The sequence below is a fragment of the Anolis sagrei genome, chromosome 1, assembly GCF_037176765.1.
Source record: "Anolis sagrei isolate rAnoSag1 chromosome 1, rAnoSag1.mat, whole genome shotgun sequence".
NCBI lineage: Eukaryota > Metazoa > Chordata > Lepidosauria > Squamata > Dactyloidae > Anolis > Anolis sagrei.
Genome location: NC_090021.1, coordinates 219,509,669 through 219,533,382, shown reverse-complemented (window position 1 = coordinate 219,533,382; position 23,714 = coordinate 219,509,669). Strand labels below are relative to the sequence as shown.

The window sequence follows — 23,714 nt, the reverse complement described above, 5'->3', positions numbered from 1 at the left end:
ATAGCACATCATAAAGCATGCCATCCAAGAATACTGACTAGCACAGGGCTGAAGAGTGGGTTAGGGTGGGGATCTAATGAGGCTTTTATGGAAAGAGGAGGCATAATGTCACATTGCAGTTCTTTTCTGTGGCATTATTATTTTTATTGCCTTGTCAAAGCTAATTTACTTTCTCCTTTCCTCGATGATTGCTATGAAAAGAGTCTGCATCTGCTGCTTGGAACTAGAAAAAATGGATTTTGGAATATCTGAATGTGTGGCTGTGGGTATTGTATGCACATAATGAGATTTTAGAGATAGATGGGACCCAAGTCTAAACAGAAAATTCATTAATGTTTCATAAACACCTTATGCACATAGCCTGAAAGTAATTTTATACAGTATATTTAATAATTTTGTACATGAAGCAAAGTTGGTATATATTGAACCATCAAAAAAGAAAGGTGTCACTATCTCAGCCACTCATATGGACAATTTTGGAATATGTCTGAATTTAGAATTGTGAATAAGGGACACATAACCAGTATAAGCCTGTGGCTAGAGAAAATTGGACTGGGTCTGTGGCAGGAGAGAAAAGACCACTCTCCTATTCCAAGGCACACTTCTAATGATATGGAGTGAAGTGATCACTGTTTTAGAAAAATAAATATTTATTTATTTATTTATTTATTTACTATATTTGTATACTGCTCTTCTCAGCCCTGGGGTGACTCAGAGCGGTTAACAATGGCAAAATCCAATGCTCAAAAACATCATAAAACAGTTAAAAACAGTAGCATAATAAACAGTCAATATAAATCAATAAAACATCTCATTAGCATCTCATAGTTAAAATCAAGATCCAGTCTCATCGTCCATTTGTTCCATATTCCTATGTTCATTACACTGCTTATTCAAATGCCTGCTTGAACAACCAGGTCTTCACTTTCCTCTGAAATGTCAACAGGGAGGGGGCCGATCTAATATCTGTAGGAAGAGTGTTCCACAGCCGAGGGGCCACCACTGAGAAGGCCCTGTCTCTCGTCCCCGCCAAACATACTTGTAACGCAGGCGGGACCGAGAGCAAGGCTTCCCCAGATGATCTCAACACCCTAGCTGGTTCATAGGAGGAGATGCGTTCAGACAGGTAAGTTGGGCCAGAACCATTTAGGGCTTTATAGGCTAAAGCCAGCACTTTGAATTGTGCCCGATAGCAAACTGGTAGCCAGTGGAGCTGGTGCAACAGAGGAGTTATATGCTCCCTGAGCACTGTTCCCATTAGTAACCTGGCTGCCGACCGTTGAACCATTTGAAGCTTCCAGACAGTCACAGTGTAATACTTGTGACAGGTCAATAATAATAATAATAATAATAATAATAATAATAATAATAATCATTATTATCATTATCATTATCATTATTATCTAATAACTTTATACCTCGCCTCCATCTCCCTGAAGGGACTCGGGGCAGCTTACATGGAGCCAAGCCCAATCAACAGAGTTAAAAACATATCACATTAGAATGCATAACATCAATTTAAAATAACAGAAAACAACAGTTATAACAAAATATAAAACAAGCATCAAAACCAACAACAATAGCATATTTCAAGTCTCGATGTGGGTGGACTGGTGCACAACAATTTAAAGGATAGGGCTAATAAGTAAAGTGTATAGGTCATATAGTGACATTAGGGATAAGAACAATATTAGAAAATTCTAACGTTGAACAGAACAACAATAGTAAAGGGCATGGCCAAGATTTTTGGGTCCTAGCTGGGGCCAGTTGTCAAGGGAATTGTTTAGTCAAACACACAGCAGTCCCTAGATCAGTATTATGAAATGCTTCAGATCAATTACAGAATAATCCATCTCTCAATTTATATCAGACAAGCAGAACTAAGGGTATTTTGGAAGGAGGCACAAGACCCTGCTTGTGTCTATAGAGGAGGAGTAGGAATCATATATCCCACTAGATTAGTGGTTCCCAACCTTTTTTTGACCAGGGACCGTTTGACCAGGGGACCACTCTCCAACATTAATACTAAAAAGGTGACAAATCAGTTTTTGGTCAACTTTAGATTCGGTTTGGTTATTTGGGGTGTTGATTCAGAAAATTGCATTGGATAGGCCACATCAGGTCTAGTTTCTGATACAGGACGTATGCCATCCAATAGTTGCCATCTGCTCACCCACAGAAAACCATATTTAATAAGTCTCAACATTATAAGAGGGTTTTGCAAGACCAGTTTCTCTCGTTGCAATGGTGTAGTAATGGTGAGGGTGCAGACCACATTTTAGTTCTTGCGGACCACAGGTTGGGAGCCACTGCTCTAGATGTTGTTTTGCTGCACGTCCCAGCATTCTTCACCATTCATTATACTGGTTAGGGCTAATGGGACTAGCAGTGGAACAACATATGGAGGGCTGCATGTTCTCCATTACTGCTATCTAGAAAGAAACTATGAAAAAACTGCAAATTTTAAAGTTTGGACATGTTAAAATTCTTATTTCTAAGAGGCCCGGTGTCAAGCTATGCCTCACATTAATTATGTAGAACATTGCTTCCTTTTATTCTGCATTTCTTGAAGCAATAGCAATTAAAGGAAGGAGAAAATTTCAATTGGCACAATAGATATTATTCTTTTCTTCAACTGCTATGTACAGATGGAAGAGGGATGATGGAGAGAATTAAACCTTTACTCTCAATGCAAATCCACTACTCTTTCCAAATGAAAGAAAACCTTGCTGTAAAAAGAAGAAAAACAGTTCAAGATTTTTGAAAATGCCACACATAATCCTCAGCTAATGTTAGAATAGACCCGTGAGACCACCCTTGAGCCTCAACCACATTGAACAAATAACTTCCACTGAGTGACTTCTGGTGTATGTGTGTTTGACCCTATGGGAATTCTAGTGTATTTCAATAAATAATGAACCATGTTCACAGGAGTGTTGTGGGTACAGAATGAATGCTATCCTTTGATACCAAACAACCACAGTGAGGAAATAAATATTCACAGAAGCTGGAATTTTTTAAGCATTTCTAAACCTGGGTTGTTGTAGGATTTTGGGGCTGTATGGCCATGATATAGAAGCATTCTCTCCTGACGTTTCACCTGCATCTATGGCAGGCATCCTAAGAGGTCACAACCATAGATGAAGGCAAAACGTCAGGAGAGAATGCTTCTAGAACATGGCCATACAGCACGAAAAACCTACAACAACCCAGTGATTCCTGCCATGAAAGCCTTCAACAATGCATTTCTAAACCTATTTTCCTGCAACAAAATATAGCCAATATAAATCCTCTTAAAAATATTAACACCAAATGTGGAAAATTTATTACTACTTATTTATTTACTGCATTTCTATGTCACCTTTCTCAGCCCAAAGACAACTCAAGGTGGCTTACACCAAACAAAACCAACCAACCAAAACCAGCAACAATAGGCATTGTGAGCTCACAAAATTAGGAGACATTTATTTATGTATTTCTGCGAACAATCCTAAACCAATAATAAAATAGCTTGTTGAGAATTGCCATGCACGGTGGATCTGAACTAGAGTGCACTCCAGGTATTGCAATTGAATGAGTTGTAATGTCATGGCAATGGCTGAGCAAGTAGACTGTTGTTTTCTAAAAATAAACAAACCATCTTTTATAGTATAAACAAAGAAATCTAGAACTGGCTCATACATTTCTCTCTGAAAGTAGCATCAGTTGTCCCCAGATAATGCATTTCATAAGCATAACAGCTGAGACCCTGCATCACATGTGCAGAATGTAGCATTCAGCTCCATGCCTCCCTCTCCCTCCAACAGCTGTCAAGCTCCATGTGACATTACTACGGTTATTTAATGGCAGGAGAAAGGAGGGACTGAGCTGTAGGGTCTCTATTCATCCCACTGCCATTGGTCAAGGGAAGAAAACCAACCCCTCACAACCTCTGAGGATGCCTGCCATAGATGCAGGTGAAACGTCAGGAAGGAATGCTTCTGGAACATGGCCATACAGCCTTGAAAACTCACAACAACCCACCAACCCCATTGTTTCTTTTCCTTTTCTCTGGAGAACTGCTTTCTCAGTCGCCCTACCCCCAAACAGCTGTTTTGCAGTCATAGTAGTGTCCAGCAGGACTTGACAGCTGCTGTGAAGGTGGTTTTGGCTAGAGCTCAAGAGACTAGTAAATAGTCCCTTATGCCCTGTCCAAAGAAAGACATGCACTTATGTAACCTTGTGTGTATATATGTCACCTACAGGGTTCTGATGAATTTGTACACATTTCTGACAATTGATCCAGTTAGCAGCAATTCTGGAGATAGTTACAGCTATTTCTCACTCCCTTCTGATCTGGAACTGGTCGTAATTCCATGCATCCCCCAAAAGTATTTAATACTTAATGCTAGAACATGTTAATGTTCTTTGATAAGCCTTATTGCTGCTGAACTTGCATAAGCAGTTTATAATAAAGAAGCATTCCAGGTGAGAGAATTCAGTCCCAGGGAAGTAATTCGGCCCAGATTTTCCTTTGATCAGCACTCTAGTTCTCCATGTCTGTCTATGTGAGGTCTAGGGTGTAAACTTTAAACATACATATTGGTGTGATTATAAAAGGAGTCCCTTATGGTGCAGTGAGTTAAACTGCTAAGTTGCTGAAATTGCTGACCAAAAGGTTGGCAGTTGGAATCTGAGGAGTGGGGTGAGCTCCCACTGTTAGCCCCAGCTTCTGCCAACCTAGCATTTTGAAAACATGCAAATGTGAGTAGATCAATAGGTACTGCTTCTGTGGGAAGGTAATGGTGCTCCATACAGTCATGCTGGTCACATGACCTTGGCCAACACTGGCTCTTCGGCTTAGAAATGGAGATGAGCACCACTCCCCAGAGTCAGACAGAATTATACCTAATAGCAGGGGAAACCTTTCCCTTTACCTATAATAGGAGCAGTACAGGCATGTAGCCAGGAGGGGGGGCTTGGGGGGCTTCAGCCCCCCCCCCCCCGAAATTCTCATGGTGGTCCGCAAGAAGGCCTTACTGGTACATTATTTAAACTGTTATTTTATTCATATCATGATCTGATCACCATGCTCAATATATCCCATATGCATGGGGGTATTGGGGTAGCAATACAAAAGGTTTGCTAGGGTAGATCCTCAGCCCCTCCCCCCCCCCCGAATCAAACTCAGCTCCCCCCCGAAACAAAATCCTGGCTACTGCCCTGGAGCAGTATGCATGGTCATCTAGGCCATCTAGGGCTCAAATTGTTTATTTTGATGTCAGTGTATGCTTAAAATTCTGGGGCTTCTTTTCTAGAAAAATACTCAAAATGAGTAAGTTCTGTCTGTATGAGACGAAACAGGCTAGTATAAAGGTGTATTATTTTTGCTTGTGGCTATTTCAGCTCTTCTTTTCCCATAAGAAACTCCATCTGCTCTTGTGTATTTGTTAGTTTGTTTACACAATACCCTTCAGTAGTACATCTGTAATTCCTTTTTTGCTGATCTCAAAGTTAGATCATGTAGACAACTCCAGCAAGATGAGGTAGCTGATTCCTATGACATTATTCACGAAGGCTTCTTTGTGGATAACAAGAGTAAAGTGTATGAAGGCAAAGATTATCCATGTTTTATTAGCATGTTAATAAATATACCAACTTTTCTGTAGATTACAGTCACTTTGAGCTTACAGTGGCAGCTGCCTTCTCTCAAAATAAAAGGCTATCATCTGTTTAATGCAGAATGAAAGGATACAAAACTCTCCCAAGTCGTATTTAAAGTCCACAGTACTTGGTTGTTATTATTGTTGTTGTTCATGATGATGATAATGTTGGTGCAGCTGCTGCTGTCGTATTTTAAATGGGGTGGGCAGGTCTGTTAGATGTGTGGTGTGGGTTTTTTTTTTAAGCAATTCAAACTCCACTAGAGTAAATCTGAATATGTTTACTTGTTTTCAAAAATATCAAATGTACTGAGTTCTCAAACCTCTTTCCATGTCCATTTCTTGTTTTCCCAAACTCTGGAAGCTTCATTAACACAGAAGAAAGGAATACTAGCGCTACTATAGTTAGACTGGTCTTTGCATCTTCTCCCAATGTAGAGTATCCAGGTGTAGGCAGCATGGATTTTTTTACTGCTAATATGAAATGTGAGTAGATCAATAGGTACCGCTCTAACAGAAAGGTAATGGCGCTCCATGCAGTCATGCCGGCCACATGACCTGGGTGGTGTCTATGGACAACGCCAGCTCTTTGGTTTAAAAATTGAGATGAGCACCAACCCTCAGAGTTGGACACGACTAGACTTAACATCAGGGGGAAACCTTTACCTTTTAATAAGAAATTGTGTGTGAAAAGTGATTTATCAAACAAGAGGGAGAAACAGAACCTTCTAAAATCTCCTCTTCAACAGAAACTCTTCTTAACATGTCTGTTTAAAATTGTGTCAAACTACCTCATGTTTCCTTATTCTCAGAAGGGAAGTACACATCTTTCTTCGAGTTGTAGTCATAATTAGCTTACATCTTTATATTTGTGTCATCACCCAAGGCTAAAAAAATAACCAGTGGTTTTACCTGCCTTGAAACACTACAGAAGCATGCCTATTGCAAAATTAACACAGCAGGGTTGGTTAGACTGTTCTGCCAGTAAATTGTTTATTTTCAAGAAATGGTGGGACTGAAATTTAATATAGTAGGAACCTGGCTGCTTAGGGTGTGCTTTTTCCTCCATAATTTGTTGAAGAAACCTGTCATTTGGAATGTTTCCGCAAACCAAAAGTGCATTTAACTTTACTGAAAGTGTTGTTTACAGTCAGAGAAACCCATTTGCCTTTTCTTTATGTCCCCAGGGGGAAATTCATGCCACCTGTACACTTCCTTAAAAACTGACAAAGACTCATTGTGCTTTCTTGCCTTTCCTCAGCTCTAGTGAAACAAGGGTGGGGATTTGGAGAGTTGCATTTGGATATTGGAATAAATATTTGGCAGAGCCAAATTTGATTACAGGTTTCTGTTGTAGATCTCCTTCCTCATTCTGTTTTTTTTGAATGAAGTAGATGACACACTGCTTGTCATAACCTGTCTTGTTCTCCTGAAAGAAACTTACAATTAATTTCAACAGAGGCATCACATGAAATACATGTGAAATATGTATAGCTCTCTGTTTAGTCATTGTTGTGTTACAAACAACCACTAGAGGCCTGTCTGTACAGACTAAAAAAAACATACTCCGTTCATAAATGCTCTGATCTGACACATGATGTCTGTGACAATTCTCTTGAAATGTATTTCCATGAGCTTTAATCTGTTAAAAAAAACTTGTCATTTATTCAAAGTTTTTACATAAAGTCCAGACTTCCATGTGTGTGACTGTCCTTCCAGATGGCATCTCTTCACTGTGTTATTGGAAAGAAGAGGTAGTAGTGGGCAAAACTACCTCTGTCGTAAAAGTATAGGTGAACTGGCACATGCCGCTGCAAAGTACCTCATGTTACGAGGTCATTAGAGAAATGGTACAAAGTATACCCATAGGCATAAACCTTTGACATTTCTTAAGAAGCCTATGTATTCCGGCAGGTGTAAAAATACCTTTCTTGGGGATTAGAAATATACTGAATATTTACAATCTAGAACCAGTGTTTTGTTTGTTGACAGATTTTTAATTAGAAGTAGAAGTAGACTAGATTATGTCTTGGTCATTATTCCTTTCTAAAATTAATTCTAAAATTAATTAAAATTAAATGAATTTATAATCTAAAATTAATTCTCAGATATAAATTGTGCCTCCTACATTTGTCCTGAAAACATAATCCCAATGTCTTCTTACAAATGTCACCTTTGCTTGCCTATAAAGTCAACCAGTAAGTACCTATCAAGGTACTATTTGGAGCATTATCATATTGTTGTTGTTGGCCACCTTTTCTCTCTTAAGAGAGACTCATTTACCCCATTTGAAGTCCATTTAAGTGGCCTCTGGGTTTCCAAACCTTCTCCCTCATCAATCCTAATATTTCTCATCTCCAGGCATTATTTCTAGGCTGGAGGACAAAAGTGGCAGTTTCTTTTCTTTTCTTTTCTTTTTTCTTTAATGGGCAGCTGCTATCCAGAAGGCATTTATCAGTACCCTAATATACACTCTACATAATGCTCATTTTGAACAAGTTCTTTTTCTTATGAGGAATCATCTGGGAAAAACTTTACAACATTTATTTCATCCATCCTTTTCTAAAATGATATATGCTTTTTTTCCGTGTCAGGAGTGACTTGAGAAACTGCAAATCACTTCTGGAGTGAGAAAACTGGCCACTGGCAAGGACGTTGCCCAGGGGATGCCCGGATGTTTTACCATCCTGTGGGAGGCTTCTCTCATGTCCCCATATGGGAAGCTGGAACTGACAGATGGGAGATCATCCCGCACCCTGGATTTGAACCGCTGACCTTTTGGTCAGCAGTCCTGCTGGCACAAGGGTTTAACCCATTGTGCCACCGGGGGCTCCTTGATAGATACTGATGTGCTGTGTACTTTGAATGAGCAACTTCAAATGAGTGGCCCTTGGACCCCTTCCACACAGCTGAATAAAATCCCACATTATCTGCTTTAAACTGGGTTATATGGCAGTGTGGACTCAGATAACCCAGTTCAAGGCAGATATTGTGGAATTTTCTGCCTTGATATTCTGGGATATAGGACTGTGTGGAAGGGCCCTTAGTCAAGGTAAACATAACCAAACAGGTGCAGCTTTTTTCCTCACTTTATCACCTTGCCAGCATCAGCCTTCACCTGTTGGATTTCTGTGTGCTTGACTGCTGCTAAAGTCACAGGAGGAAGGCTGGTCAAAGAGGTGTTCAACTAACATACAATAGCACAATTTACTGAGAGTGTTCCAAATGAATTTATAACCCAGAAGCATCATGCCAAAATACACTATACTAAGAAAAAGCAAAGACATCTCTGCGGCATACTACAAATAGATAAAATAACCACCTCAAAGAACAAATAAGGAAGGGAGTGACAGGGAATCACAGCAAAGGTTCAGCATTACTCAGAGATGTCAGTCACACCCTTTCAGTTTGCAAACACAAACTCACTCCAGGAAGGGGCCGTGGAAGGTAATGAATAGTGAGGCCTCAATGGAAGCTACTTCAGTACAATCAATCCTCCATATCCATGGATTCTGTATCAAGGGTTTTTTTTAATTATTCCAAAAAAAGAAACCTTAATTTGGTCACTTTATAGAGGGGACACCATTTTTGTTCACTACAAAATGGGACCTGAGCACCCCTGAATCTTGGCATCCATATGGAGTCCTATAACTAAACCCTGCCAGATCCCTAGAGCTGCTGTATTCATGAGGATGATTGATTAGTCTACATCCTGGAAGCAAATAATCCAGGGAAATCATATATAAATAATGAACCATAACCATTCTGCTTTGACTGTCATTTTAAATGTCCCTTGGGTTTTCACATCCGAAATATTCAGGAGGGAAGTGTCTTAGGTTGACTAAGATCAGAATTCTAGAGGAATGTTTTTCCTGGTTGAACATTCCCCTTTACTAGCTATTGGATCTACTGCAATTTGTTAGCTATTTTAATTAGCACCACACCCTCAAAGCTTCACCTGTGGATCTACAGAGACACTCGCTGGAACACCCCAGCAAGCGAGAGTCCAAAAGTGGCAGGCCCAAACCCAGCACCTCAATTCATGGGTGATACCAGATGAGAGACTCCCCCCTGGGCACTCAGAAGACTGGGCGACTTGGAAGGCGCTGAACAGACTGCGCTCTGGCACCACGAGATGTAGAGCCAATCTTAAGAAATGGGGCTACAGGGTGGAATCCTCGGCATGCGAGTGCGGAGAAGAACAAACCACTGACCAGCTGCTGCAATGCACCCTGAGCCCTGCCACATGCACTATGGAGGACCTTCTTGCGGCAACCCCAGAGGCACTCCAAGTGGCCAGATACTGGTCAAAGGACATTTAACCAAATACCAAATTTGCAAAATCTGTGTGGTTTTTTTCTTCTTTTTTTTTCTTTTTAATCTCTGTGTTTGTTTTGCTCTGTTAGAATTGTAATACAATGGTTGCTGATGACACGATAAATAAATAAATAAATACCTGTGGATTCCTGTATAACAAATCTCTCCTCAAGAGACAAATCCCTCCCTGACCCGACCCCCCCTTCTTTTACTCCAGGAATCAGCTGAAAACTAAAGAGGCAGCTCATCTCAAGAAGGAAGGCAGTTAAAAAAAAACTTTTAGGGAAGATTGAGTTGACCGCTGTTTCTGTGTCCAGCATTCATACTGAATGAAGCCCTAATGCAGAACTTTCCAAATTTGTCATGTTTACCACACTTTTTAGACATGCATCATTTTGCAACACAGTAATTCAGTTCTACTAGCAAACTGGAGGTTAAACCAAACCTTAGAGTAGTGTTTTTTAACTTTCCTAATGCCATGGCCCCTTAATACGGTTCCTCATGTTGTGGTGACCCCAAACCATACAATTATTTTCATTGCTACTTCATAACTGTAATTTTGCTACTGTTATGAATCATAATGTAAATATCTAATATGCAAGATGTATTTTCATTCTCTGGACCAAATTTGGCACAAATACCCAATATGCTCAAATTTGTCATTTTTTGTCATTTGGGGGTTGTAGTTCCTGGGATTTACAGTTCACCTAAATCAAAGAGCACTCTGAACTCCATCAATGATAGAATTGAACCAAATGAGGCACACAGAACTCTCATAACCAACAGAAAATACTGGAAGGGCTTGGTGGGCATTGACCTTGAGTTTTGGAGTTGTAGTTCATCTACATCCAGAGACCACTGCGGATGCAAACAATGATAGACCTGCACTAAACTTGACACGAATACTCAATATGCCCAAATGTGAAGACTGGTGGAGTTTGGGGGGGAATGGACCTTGACATTTGGGAGTTGTAGTTGCTGGGATGTATAGTTATAGTTAACATATAATCAAAGAGCATTCTGAACCCCACCAACGATAGAATTGGGCCAAACTTCCCACACAGAACCCCCATGACCAAAAGAAAATACTGTGTTTTACCCCTCTTGTACCCCCTCGCGACCCCCTCCAGAAGTACCGACCCCCAGGTTGAGAAACGCTGCCATAGGAATATGGACATAGAGGATTGGCAAGAAATCTTCAGTGGAGACACCATTTCCCCCCCATGATAACTTTTTCAGGAGTGAATTTCCCTTCCTGGTAGTAAATTTCTCTCACTTCCTTTTGTCTCACCCCCATTCTTAACTGTGAGTCATTTGTTAAATCAGATGTTTATAACTGAGGGACTCTTTCTATTTATACATATACATGCCTTCAGTTTGCCTATCAACCAATAGCCACCTTATGAGTTTTGTAGCCCCCCCCCCCCCGGCACGAATTACTCAAGAGGTGTTTTTCCCTCCGAAATACAGCCTGCAGAATTTGTTGGTGCTTCCCATCCAATTACTCACCAGAGCTGACCCTACTTAGCTTCCAAAAATCAGGAGTCCCTGGTGGTGCAATGAGTTAAACCCTTGTGTCAGCAGGAATGCTGACCATAATAAGGTCAGTGCTTCAAATCTGAGGAGTGGGGTGAACTCCTGTCTGTCGGCTCCAGCTTTCTATGTAGGGACATGAGAGAAGCCTCCCACAGGATGGTGGGCATCCCCTGGGCAGCGTCCTTGCAGATGGCCAGTTCTCTCACACCAGAGGCGACTTGCAGTTTCTCAAGTTGCTCCTGACACAAACGGTGGGTGCCTCGGAGAGGAGATTGCATTTGGAGCCGAGCCCCTGCCATAACTCAAAATCTGGTCTCTTGCCCTTTACCACTATTCCTTGCCCTATAGATCTATTGTTCTAATAGACATTGCCCTTCTAGCCCTAACTTACCATCTGGCTCCTGCACTTTTCCCATCAGCCCTGGCTTGCAAGTGTATTGCACAAGCCCCTGCCCACCTGAGTTTAGCAATTTGATTATTATGTCAGGCTATTGGTTGTCTGTTGGTGGTTGTTTTATGTTGTTTTATGATGTTGCTTTTATAAATTGTACTGTGTTTATTTTAATCTATGTCTGACTGGGGTTGGTCCCCATGTAAGCAGCCCCAAGTCCCTTCGGGGAGATGGTGGCAGGGTATAAGAATAAAATTATTAGTAGGATTATTGCCAGGGATCAGTGCTATGGAATCATGAGAGTTATAATGTATTGTCGAAGGCTTTCATGGCTGGAATCACTGGATTGTTGTAGGTTTTTTCAGGCTATATGGCCATGTTCTAGAGGCATTCTCTCCTGACGTTTCGCCTGCATCTGTGACCTCACTACCTCCGAGGATGCTTGTCATAGATGCAGGTGAAACGTCAGGAGAGAATGCCTCTAGAACATGGTCATACAGCTTGAAAAAACCTACAACAACCCATGAGAGTTATAGTTTAGCAAGACCCTCGCACAGGCCCTCCATCTGTTTGGGCCTCCAAATCCCAGAAGCTCTAACAGGTTTGTTCAATTGTCAGGAATTCTGGGTGTTAGAGGCCAAAACAGCTGGAGAGCTGTAGTTTGAGGATGCCTGCCCTAGCACTTTTGGTTAGGGAAGGATCAATGCCCTTCCCTATCCATTGAGCTGGGGTTGGGAAAGTGATGCCAAAAAACTGTAGAAGCACCGGCTTGCTGTAAGTTTTTTGGACTGTATGGCCATGTTCCAATAGCATTCTTTCCTGACGTTTTGATTGCATCTATGGCAGGCGTCCTCAGAGGTTGTGACCATAGATGGATGCCTGCCATAGATGCAGATGAAACGTCAGGAGAGAATGCTTCTGGAACATGGCCAGACAGTCTGAAAAACTTACAGCAACCCAGTGATTCTGGCTATGAAAGCCATCAACAACACATTGTAGAAGACCTCTTGCCTTTTTCTTCTTGGGACCTGAGGGCAACACTTCTTTCTCTCCAAATAGACCAGGCCTGGGCAAACTTCGGTCCTCCAGGTGTTTTGGACTTCAACTCCCACAATTCCGAATTGTGGGAGTTGAAGTCCAAAACACCTGGAGGACCAAAGTTTGCCCAGGCCTGAAACAGCGCCCTCTCCATCCAGGGCAGACTGGATTGTTTTGGCGACAAGGAGGGGAACTTTGGCGATGGGTCCTGGCCCGGCCTCGTTGCATAAGAAAGGGGCTGAGCCTGTGGGGCCGCCCCTAGAGCCCCTCCCATTCTTCCTTGGAGAGGCTTCTGCCTGCCCGCCCGCCTGCCCGTCCGTTTGCCTGGCTTTGGGGAGCGGCTGGGCGGCGAGGAGAGCGCCTTGCCATGAGCGCCCCTCCGGCAGCATGAAGGGGGGCAGCAGTCGCGCCAGCCCCCCGTGCCTGGGCTGGCTCCTGGCCAAGTGCTGCTGCTGCTGCTGCCCGAGGACGTGCTCAGGTGAGTGGGGGAGCCAGGGGGTTGCTTGGCCCGGAGGGAGTGTTTGCTCAGCCGCGCTGCGGGGAGATTAGCCTGGCAATGAGTAACTCCGGCTGCGCTGCTTGGCTCGGGCGCTCAAGGTCCTCCTCGATGGAGAGAGAGAGAGGCAGGCAAGCAAAGTAGAAGGAAATCAGGGCTGAGGCAGAAAAGGGAGCCCTACTTTCACTCTTAGTTTGGGGAGGCTTGTAAACTAGCTCCATTTGGCAGAGGGGCTTGGAAAGCTGCAGTTTAGGGTTGGACTCCTGCGCGTGTTTCCTCCACAGTGGAACTTACTCCTGTCTCTACAGGTTGGGCTGCTAGGGATGCCCGTGTCTTGCAATGGCACATGTCCCCAGTTGTGATTTGTTACAACCGGGACCAGAAAGCAAACAAAGGGAAGTCGCTAAGGCTGCCTTGATTTTACAGTATAATACACTGAGGGGGGAAAGAGGGACCATCATTCTTTTCAATGTGTTGTCAAAGGCTTTCATGGCTGCAATCACCGGGTTGCTGTGAGTTTTCCTTGCTATCTGGCCATGCCCCAGCAGCATTCTCTCCTGACTTTTCATCCACATCTATGGCAGGCATCCTGAGAGCTTGGGAGGTCTGTTGGAAACTAGGCAAGTGAAGTAGATATATTTGTGGAATGTATCTTATATATATATATATATAAGAACTCTTGTTTGCTTGAGGCAAGTGTGAATGTTGCAATTGGGTTGTTGTAGGTTTTTCGGGCAGTATGGCCATGTTCTAGAAGCATTCTCTCCTGACGTTTTACCTCCATCTATGGCAAGCATCCTCAGAGGTTGTGAAATCTCACAACCTCTGAGGATGTCTGCCATAGATGCAGGCGAAATGTCAGGAGAGAATGCTTCTGGAACATGGCCATACAGCCCCAAAACCCTACAACAACCCAGTGATTCCAGCCATGAAAGCCTTCAACAATACAATGTTGCAATTGGTCACCTTGATTAGCATTGAATGGCCTTGCAGCTTCAAAGATTGGCTGATTCCTGCCTGGGGGAAAGCCTTTGTTAGGAGGTGCTAGCTGACCCTGATTGACTCTTGTCTGTAATTTCCCTGCTTTTATATTTATTTGAAACATTTATATTTCACCCTTTTCACCCCAAAGGGGACTCAGGGCAGAGCACAACATATATATGGCAAGCATTCCATATCAGGACATAAATAATTACAAATATACACAAACATTAAAATCAGTTATATCTACTTTAAAATTAGTTGTTTTAAACTATCTCAAAACACTGAGCTGGCTCTGGTCAGTGGAGTAGATTTCCTATTTTTCCCCTGTAGGACAATAAATAAAGAGCAACACTCAAAAAGCAGGGGAATTCCGGCCAAGAATCAATCAGAGCCAGCTAACACCTCCCAACAAAGGATCCCCCCCATGCAAAAACCAACCAGGCTTTAAAGCTGCAAGGCCATTCAGTGTTAATCGAGGTGGCCAATTGCAACATTCAGACTTGCCTCAAGCAGACAAGTTCTTTCTCCCACCCTGGTCATTATTCCACAGATATATAAACTTCCCTTGCCCAGTTTTCAACAGACCTCACAACCCCTGAGGATGCCTGCAGTAGATGTGAGCGAAACGTCAGGAGAGAATGTTTCTGGAACATGGCCATACAGCCCGGGAAAATTCACAACAACTCATCATTCTTTTTCAAGGCACTTGGTGACTTTGCCTTGTCACTGAGAGCAACCCCTCCTGGAAGACGTTCCCTCCTGTGTGCATTTCTTAAAAAACTCCTCTTTTTGGAATATGTACACATGAACTAATTGAACCTGAGAGCAGTTGAGGAGTCTGCATTCAGATATATTTTCCTCTATTTGTTCTCTCATAGTTTCAGTCTCCTTATTGGGGCGGGGGGATGATTTTGTTTACATCTACACTATAGAATTAATGCAGTTTGACATTGTCAGTGCTATGGAATCACGAGAGTTGTCGTTTGGTGAGGCACCAGCACTCTTAGGCAGAGAAGGCTAAAGACCTTTCAAAGCTACAAGTCTCATGAGTATGTAGCACTGAGCCAGAGAAGTGATGTTAAACTGCATTAACTTTATAGTGTAGACCAGGCATAGGCAAACTTTGGCCCTCCAGGTGTTTTGAACTTCAACTCCCAAAATTCCTAACAGCCAGTAGGCTCTTAGGAATTGTGGGAGTTGAAGTTCAAAACACCTGGAGGGCTGGTGTAGATGCATCTTATATGTTAGGAGTGAGAAGACGAAGTGTTAACTGTGTTAAAGTTGTTTTGTATAGTTGCCAGCTTGCTTTACTAAGTACACACTCCCATTGTTGTGTTGTCTATAAACAGTGGCCACTTACATTTGCAAAGTATTTATTAGGTTTGTTCTCTCAATGGCTTTAGGAGGAAGGTGATTACAGTATTTCCTCTTTAGTAGATGAGTGAGTGAGGTTACTGAGGGAAGTGTTTAGTTTAGTTGCCATCCAGCTTCTAGAGAACTCTGTGGGATGCTCAGTGCCGGATTTGGGGAAGACCCCACAATTGCCTTTTAGGGAAAGGTGAGGCAAATACTGATCCCAGTTGGAACGCCTGTCTTTTTCTTTCTAAGTTGCTTTGATTAAAGACCCCCACACTCCACTGTCCCCACGGATCCCTTTTCAGAGTGTAGGGAATCACCTGAAGGCGCCTGTATTGACCCTTGATATTGAGCCCAATTAAATCTAATTGCACATCCTCAACATGTCCTGATTTTGCAGAGACAGTCCCAGGTAATCTTTTGTGATCTCACCCTTTGAGTTGCATTTTAACTGTCCCATTTTCCACCCAGTTTATTTCATTTGCTGTCAAGTTCAAGATTCAGTAGTGGTTTGTACTCCATTGACTCAGCAGGAGAGAGAATAGAAGCAAGAGAAGAATTTTGTCTTCTGCTGTAGTTTCTGGCAAAAGCAAACTCTTGCATTCTTGTGTATTTTCCCCCACGTTAATAATAACATTTGCCACCTTGACCATACACTGATGTTGCTTAGCCATATCTGTGAAATGTTGGAGGGTGTGCACTGTAATAGGATAATTAAACATTGTATATTGCCTTCCAGAAATAATTATAGGGATGCACACATCATACTAAGACAGCTATATAAATCTCTAGTTGTCACCAGCATTATCCATGCTTGCCTATTCATGTTACTTGACATGTAGGATCAGTCCTTCTTGTTACCAGTTTAAGGAAGCATCTACACTGTAAAATTGATGCAGTTCAATATTTGTTTATCTGCCTTGACATGCTATGGAATCATGGCCTTTTAGCCTTTGCCAAATAGTGCTGGTACCTTACCAAATTACAACTCCCAGGATTCCACAGCATTGAACCATGGCAATTAAAATGGTTTTATGTGTGTGTGTGTGTGTCAGGAGCAACTTGAGAAACTGCAAGTCACTTCTGATGTGAGAGAATTGGCTGTCTGCACAGACATTGCCCAGGGGACGCCCAGATGTTTTACCATCCTGTGGGAGGCTTCTTTCATGTCCCCTCTCATTCAAAGCTGGAGCTGACAGATGGGATCTCACCCTGCTACTCGGATTCAAACCACTGACCTTTTGGTCAGCCGTCCTGCTGGCACATGGGTTTAACCCATTGCACCACCGAGGGCTCCAGTTAAAGTGGTGGCAAGTGGCATTAATTGCACAATGTTGATGTACCTAGAAGGCCTGTTGTACATGTTGAAGGAATATAGATGGGATAGTTGGGGAAGGTACTGTGTTATTCACACAGTACCTACCTGCATGACTAACCTCCTATGCAACATATTATCAGGAGGGTCTTCCTTCCCTGTGGGCAATATGTGTCTTTGTTAAATGTGACAGTGAGCCTATTGAATGCATGCAGTTTTCTATGCAGGTCATAACCTGAAGTATTGTAGAAGATATATGTGAAACAGCTCTCAGGTTGACATTTGAATAGCTTTTTTCTAAATGTGCTTCTTGTGTCCCAAAGTCTTTGGTTAAAATGTGCCTAATCTTTTGACCGGAACCCCTGGTGGTGCAGTGGGTTAAACTGCTGAGCTGCTGAACTTGCTGACCAAAAGGTTGGCAGTTTGAATCCGGGGAGCAGGGTGAGCTCCTGATGTTAGCCCCAGCTTCTGCCAACCTTACAGTTCAAAGACATGCAGATATGAGTAGATCAATAGGTACTGCTTTGGCAGGAAGGTAACGGCGCTCCATGCAGTCATGCCAGCCACATGACTTTGGAGGTGTTTATGGGCAATGCCAGATCTTTGGCTTGGAAATGGAGATGAGCACCAGAGTCAGATATTACTAGACTTAATGTCAAAGGGAAGCCTTTACCTTTTAATATTTTGACAAGGCAAAAAGGTGGGGTGGGGGAGACTTTGAAAAGCAATTCCTTTAAAATCTATTTTAAAAACTTAGACTTCTTAGAGTAAACTACAATCAAAATATACTTTATGTTTTAAACACAGCTTGGATAGTTTTTATTACAGATCTTAGCTACGTAGCATTCTCCTGTAGGAAGAACTGAAAAGCTAAACTTCAGAATGATTTGCTGACTGCTGTCTCAAGATCTTCAGGTCTAGGAATAATTCTGACTGTGATAAAATGTCTTGACTTTCCAGAAATGTGACTTACGTTTTGTGGTCATATGCTTTGGCTATTTACATTTCATCCAGTTCTAACACACAGTGCTCATTCTGTTATGTTCTTCACAAGACACACGAGGCAACAAGATCTGTCTTTGCTGTGCCAACCTAGCACTACAAATTCACAAGCTAATGAAAGTTTTCATTGTTAAAAGCCATTGGAAAGAGCTGCTTATAAAGTGTACGTGTTGGTGGACATGAGAAAGGGTTCCAACCAGCAAACCACAGAATAGTGGCATATTTGTTGCTTTGTTAGATTGTTCCAAGATTAATTTGCATGTAGATTTCATTAACAAAAAGAAACTGTTTTTTTTTGCATATCTCTCATGGATTTTGTTAGGGGATGTTGATGACTATAGTAAATTCCACTAGAAATGGGAGACCTTTGTAATACAAAATATGGCAGCTCGAATAATTATATACAGCAAGTTTCACTTTTGCAGAAATATTTGCAGGTTTCACTTTTGCAGATTTGATTACTTCCTAATTTGATCAACGTGCTCTCTCTAGGCATCCTCAAACTGCAGCCCTCCAGCAGTTTGGGTATCCAACTCCCAGAATTTCTGACCATTGAACAAGCTGACCAGGACTTCAGAGTTGGAGGCCAAAACAACTGGAGGGCCACCATTTCAAGATGCCTGCTCTAGGTGCTCCAGTGTAGCTCTATGGCCAACATATGTTTATTTATTTTTTTGAGAAATTAACCAAATAGTTGACCATATAGTTGCAATGGAAGACCTGGAAATTCCCAGAGAGGTATTCTCTTAGGTTTGTGTGTGTGTGTGTGTGTGTGTGTGTGTGTGTGTGTGTGTGTATGTGTGTGGAACAACTTGAAAAACTACATGTCACTTCTGGTGTGGGAGAATTGGCCGTCTGCAAGGACTTTGCTCAGGGGACGGCTGGATGTTTGATGTTTTACCATCCTTGTGGGAGGCTTCTCTCAAGTCCCCGCAATGGGGAGTTGGAGCTGACAAATGGAGCTCAACCCACTCTTCCTGGATTCGAACCACTGACCTATTGGTAAGCAGTCTTGCCGGCACAAAGGTTTAACCCATTGTGTCACTGGTAAAAGGATGTTGTTGTTGTTGTTCATTCGTTGAGTTGTTTCCGACTCTTCGTGACCTCATGGACCAGCCCACGCCAGAGCTCCCTGTCAACCGTCACCACCCCCAGCTCCTTCAAGGTCAATCCAGTCACTTCAAGGATACCATCCATCCATCTTGCCCTTGGTCAGCCCCTCTTCCTTTTTCCTCAGCATCGTTGTCTTCTCCAAGCTTTCCTGTCTTATGATGTGGCCAAAGTACTTCATCTTTTCCTCTACTATCCTTTCCTCCAATGAGCAGTCAGGCTTTATTTCCTGAAATATGGACAGGTTGGTTCTTCTCGCAGTCCAAGGCACTCTCAGGACTTTCCTCCAGCACCACAGTTCAAAAGCATCTACCTTCCTTCGCTCAGCCTTCCCTATGGTCCAGCTCTCACATCCGTAGGTCACTACGGGGAATACCATTAACTATGTGGATCTTCGTTGCCAGTGTGATGTCTCTACTCTTCACTATTTTATCGAGATTGGACATTGCTCTCCTCCCAAGAAGTAAGCGTCTTCTGATTTCCTGGCTGTAGTCTGCGTCTGCAGTAGACTTTGCACCTAGAAATACAAAGTCTGTCACTGCCTCCACATTTTCTCCCTCTTTTTCCCAGTTGTCAATCATTCTTGTTGCCATAATCTTGTTTTGTTTTTTTTATGTTTATCTGCAACCAGGCTTTTGCGCTTTGTTCTTTCACCTTGATCAGCTCTTCCTTGCTTTCGGCCATCAAAGTGGTGTCATCTGCATATCTACGGTTGTTAATGTTTTTTCCAGCAATTTTTACCCCAGCCTTGCATTCGTCAAGCTCCACACATCGCATGATGTGTTCTGCATACAAGTTGAATAGGTTGGGTGAGAGGATACAACCCTGCCGTATGCCTTTCCCAATCTTGAACCAGTCTGTTGTTCCATGGTCAGTTCTTACTGTTACTACTTGGTCCTTATGCAGATTCCTCAGGAAAGAAATAAGGTGATTTGGTATGTCCATACCACCAAGAACTTGCCACAATTTATTATGATCCACACAAGACTTTAGAATAGTCAATGAAACAGAAATAGATGTTTTTCTGTGGTGCCCCCCCGGCTGTGGAACGCCCTTCCTATGGAAGTAAGATCAGCCCCCTCACTGATGGTGTTTCGAAGAAGACTAAAAACTTGGATGTTTGAACGGGCATTCGGTTAACAGTGCAATCAATGTGAATGATTACAGGAATTGGAAAATCGGACGACGAATTGGATCATGATTTTAGTTATGAGTTGTATCGGGTTAACTATTGTTGTGCTAATATTGTGTATTATGCTTTTGTGATCTTATATTGTATACTGTTTGTTGATTTTATTCTTGTTGTAAACCGCGTTGAGTCGCCGGCCAGGCTGAGAAACTGCGGTATACAAGTAAAGTAATAAATAAATAAATAAATAAATTTTCTGAAACTCCCTGCCTTTCTCCATTATCCAGCGGATATTGGCAATTTGGTCTCTCGTTCCTCTGCCTTTTCTAAACCCAGCTTGTATATCTGGCAACTCTCTCTCCATGTATTGTTGGAGTCTTCCTTGCAGGATCGTGAGCATTACCTTACTGGCATGAGAAATAAGGGCCACTGTACAGAAGTTTGAGCAGTCTTTGGTAAAAGGATAGTATCTTTTTATTCATTTTTTCCCACTTTTGTGGGGTTCGTGTGCCATTAACCCCATTAACATAGTTGAGTGAATTTTCTTTCCTTTCTATAATTCTCATGCTCTTATTAAGAAAGATAATAGTACAAAAGACAATTCACTATCATGAACCTCTTGTGTGTGTGTGTGTGTGTGGATAGCATTGTCTGGCTGACTTTGAATGAATCCACATACATGTTATCAGGCCTAAATCATAGTATTTCTTCAACGGTTAGTCACTTTCAGAGAATCTGTTTACAGGGATGGGAGTACTTTCCCTGAGATGACCTGAGGACGTGGTTGAGATAACAAGTCTCTATTTTGAGTTGCTTCTGAGCCTGGAAACACTATAAAAATAACCTAGGAAGATGATCACTTGTTTATCCAAGTTCCCAGCTTTTGGAGTCTGTGATAGGATTATTGAGGTTCATGTTAGAGTCATGACTTAAGAAAGGCATAAATGTTTCTCATTACTGTATGTATGTATGTGTATGAAAAAGGATTGAGAACATTTAAAGGCTCCTGTGGGAGAGAACATATCAGCCATATTGAGGACACACTTGTCTGTGCTTTATTCATCTACCTGAGATTTCTTGAAGTATGTGCAGCTTATGAGCTGATTCTGTTCTTCCCGACCTTGTACTTTACAATGTAGGTTGAGATAAGTAGAATTGTGCTATGACTTGAGTGTTTCTCACTTGCTTACAAGGTCAGCATCAAGTAATAGTCTATACCAAACAATAGGAAACTTTTGAAAGAAATAGAACTTGCTGAAGAATACACTTGGCCTACTGGTTTCTTTTTTGTTCTCAAAGAAAAAAGGAGCCCCAAGATTTAAAAAAGGTGTCAAAGGTATGAAGGTTTCATATGATAGCTGGAATTGTGCCTCTCCAGAAATAGGCGTGCTTTCAGTTCTGGGTGTCTTCTCAGAGTGCTGCTATATATACCTGTTATGTAGAACACCATCTGACTCCACTGCTGTTCCTGAGCCCACATTTGATTAGCTCTTCTGGAAATATGTCCTAGCCTCCATGTTTTTTTTCTGAATGAGGACAGAAACACACATCCATAAGAGGATCTCTGGACTTTTTAAAAAGTCCTTTGGGACATATATGTTGGTTTGGCAATTGCACAGTCACAATTGCACCACAAAACGTTGCATCATGGTCAGAGCGAGAATTTAACTTTGCTGGTTTTGCTCTAACTCCAGTGCAGTTTCATCATTCATGGGTCAAAATCTTATAGAACAGTGGTTGGACAATGAGACCTTAAATAAAGTCCAATGCTCTGTATTATTAAATATGGTTTTCTGTGGGTGAGCAGATGGCAACTACTGGATGGCATATGTTCTGTATTAGAAACTAGAGCTGATGTGGTCTATCCAATGCAGATTTCTGAATCAGCACCCCAAATAACCAAACCGAATCTAAAGTTGACCAAAAACCGATTCGCAGTGCTTTTGGTACTAATGTTGGGGAGTGGATCCTGGTCAAAGTGGTCTCTGGTCAAAAAAAACAAGGCTGGGAACCACTGTTGTAGAGTATGCTCACTGGGAGACATCACCAGCTTTCAATATAATTCATTTCACAGGATCACTCCAAGAATAAAAAGGATTACATCCTTGGGCACATACAGAGCTGCTGGATGAAGTGTCAGTTTTATAGTTGGATGTGCCCTTAATTGTTTGTTTTGTTTTTATGTATTTTGTTGTCTTATTCATGCTGTGAGCTGCCCTGAATCTCCTGAGGAGATTATTATTATTATTATTATTATTATTATTATTTTACTGACACAAACACAGTATGTCACAGCAAACGAGATCTATATGCTGGATTTTGTATCACAAAATCAAACACTTCCCAAAATTACAAAGTCAAACACTTCACAGATCCAAGTAAGGTGGTCTTTTGGAGTTGACAGATCGTGATTTTGTCAATGTTTATTGTTTCCAAATGCCAGCTGAGATCTTTTGGCATGGCACCCAGTGTGCTGATTACCACTGGGATCACCTGTACTGTTTTATGCCAGAGCCTTTGCAGTTCGATTTTGAGGTCTTGATAACAGTTGAGTTTTTCCTGTTGTTTCAGCTGTTACCTTGTATGGCGACATCAATAATCCAAACTTTTTCTTTTCTACAATCGTGATGTCTGGTGTATTGTGTTCCAAAACTTTGCCAGTCTTGATTCGAAAGTCCCACAATATTTTGCATGTTCATTTTCCACTACCTTTGCAGGTTTATGATACCACCAATTCTTTACTGCTGGCAGGTGGTACTTGTGACATAAGTTCCAGTGAATCATTTGGGCCACAGGTTGTGCCTTTGTTTGTAGTCCGTCTGTGCAATTTTCTTGCAGCAGCTGAGGATATGGCCCATGATTTCATCAGCTTCCTTGCACAGTCTGCATTTTGGGTCATCAGCTGATTATTATTATATCTTTGTTTAGCCCTGTAAACAACTTCATTTTAAACCATTAATGGTAATTTTTTTCTTAACAACTTTTGAATCCAGAGCTGCAATCCTTATTAAATTTCTGTTTCAATTCATCTTCAGGGTGCATTTTAAAACTTGTGACTCCTTCTCCTCCGTCATTGTTGTGCGTATTCAAAAAAGCCTTTTCAGAACAAGAATGTTTCTTACGTTGTCAAGAAACACATGTTCTCCTGAAGGCACATGTTCTCCTGAAGGATTTCTAAGAGTTTTCCATAACTCTTGGCAGTGAAATAGACTTACATACAGTCCTTTCAGAATACTTAAAATGCATACTCAGTATATGCTAGTTTAAAATGTGAAAGAATCATTGCTTTTTCAGGGTCCCACCATACTGTTGCAGCACATTTATTCCACTCTCTTTAACTGTCATAGCAGCATCGTATGGAATTGCGAGATTTGCAGTTTAGAGAAGAGGATCTAGAA

General features: G+C 41.8%; 1 protein-coding gene across 10 annotated transcripts in view; it reads left to right on the top strand.

Moving 5' to 3' along the window:
- The window catches only part of KALRN (kalirin RhoGEF kinase), a 607,994-nt gene that overhangs the window by 502,449 nt on the left and 81,831 nt on the right, over window positions 1-23,714 (top strand). The window contains exon 1 of one of the 10 annotated variants that reach the window (XM_060774995.2): window positions 13,216-13,402. The exons of the other annotated variants lie outside the window; for them this stretch is intronic. Coding sequence (XP_060630978.2) covers window positions 13,312-13,402 — 91 coding nt within the window. The 5' untranslated portion in view covers window positions 13,216-13,311. Of the gene's footprint in view, window positions 1-13,215; window positions 13,403-23,714 lie in introns of those variants that run through there. 10 annotated transcript variants of the gene reach the window in all.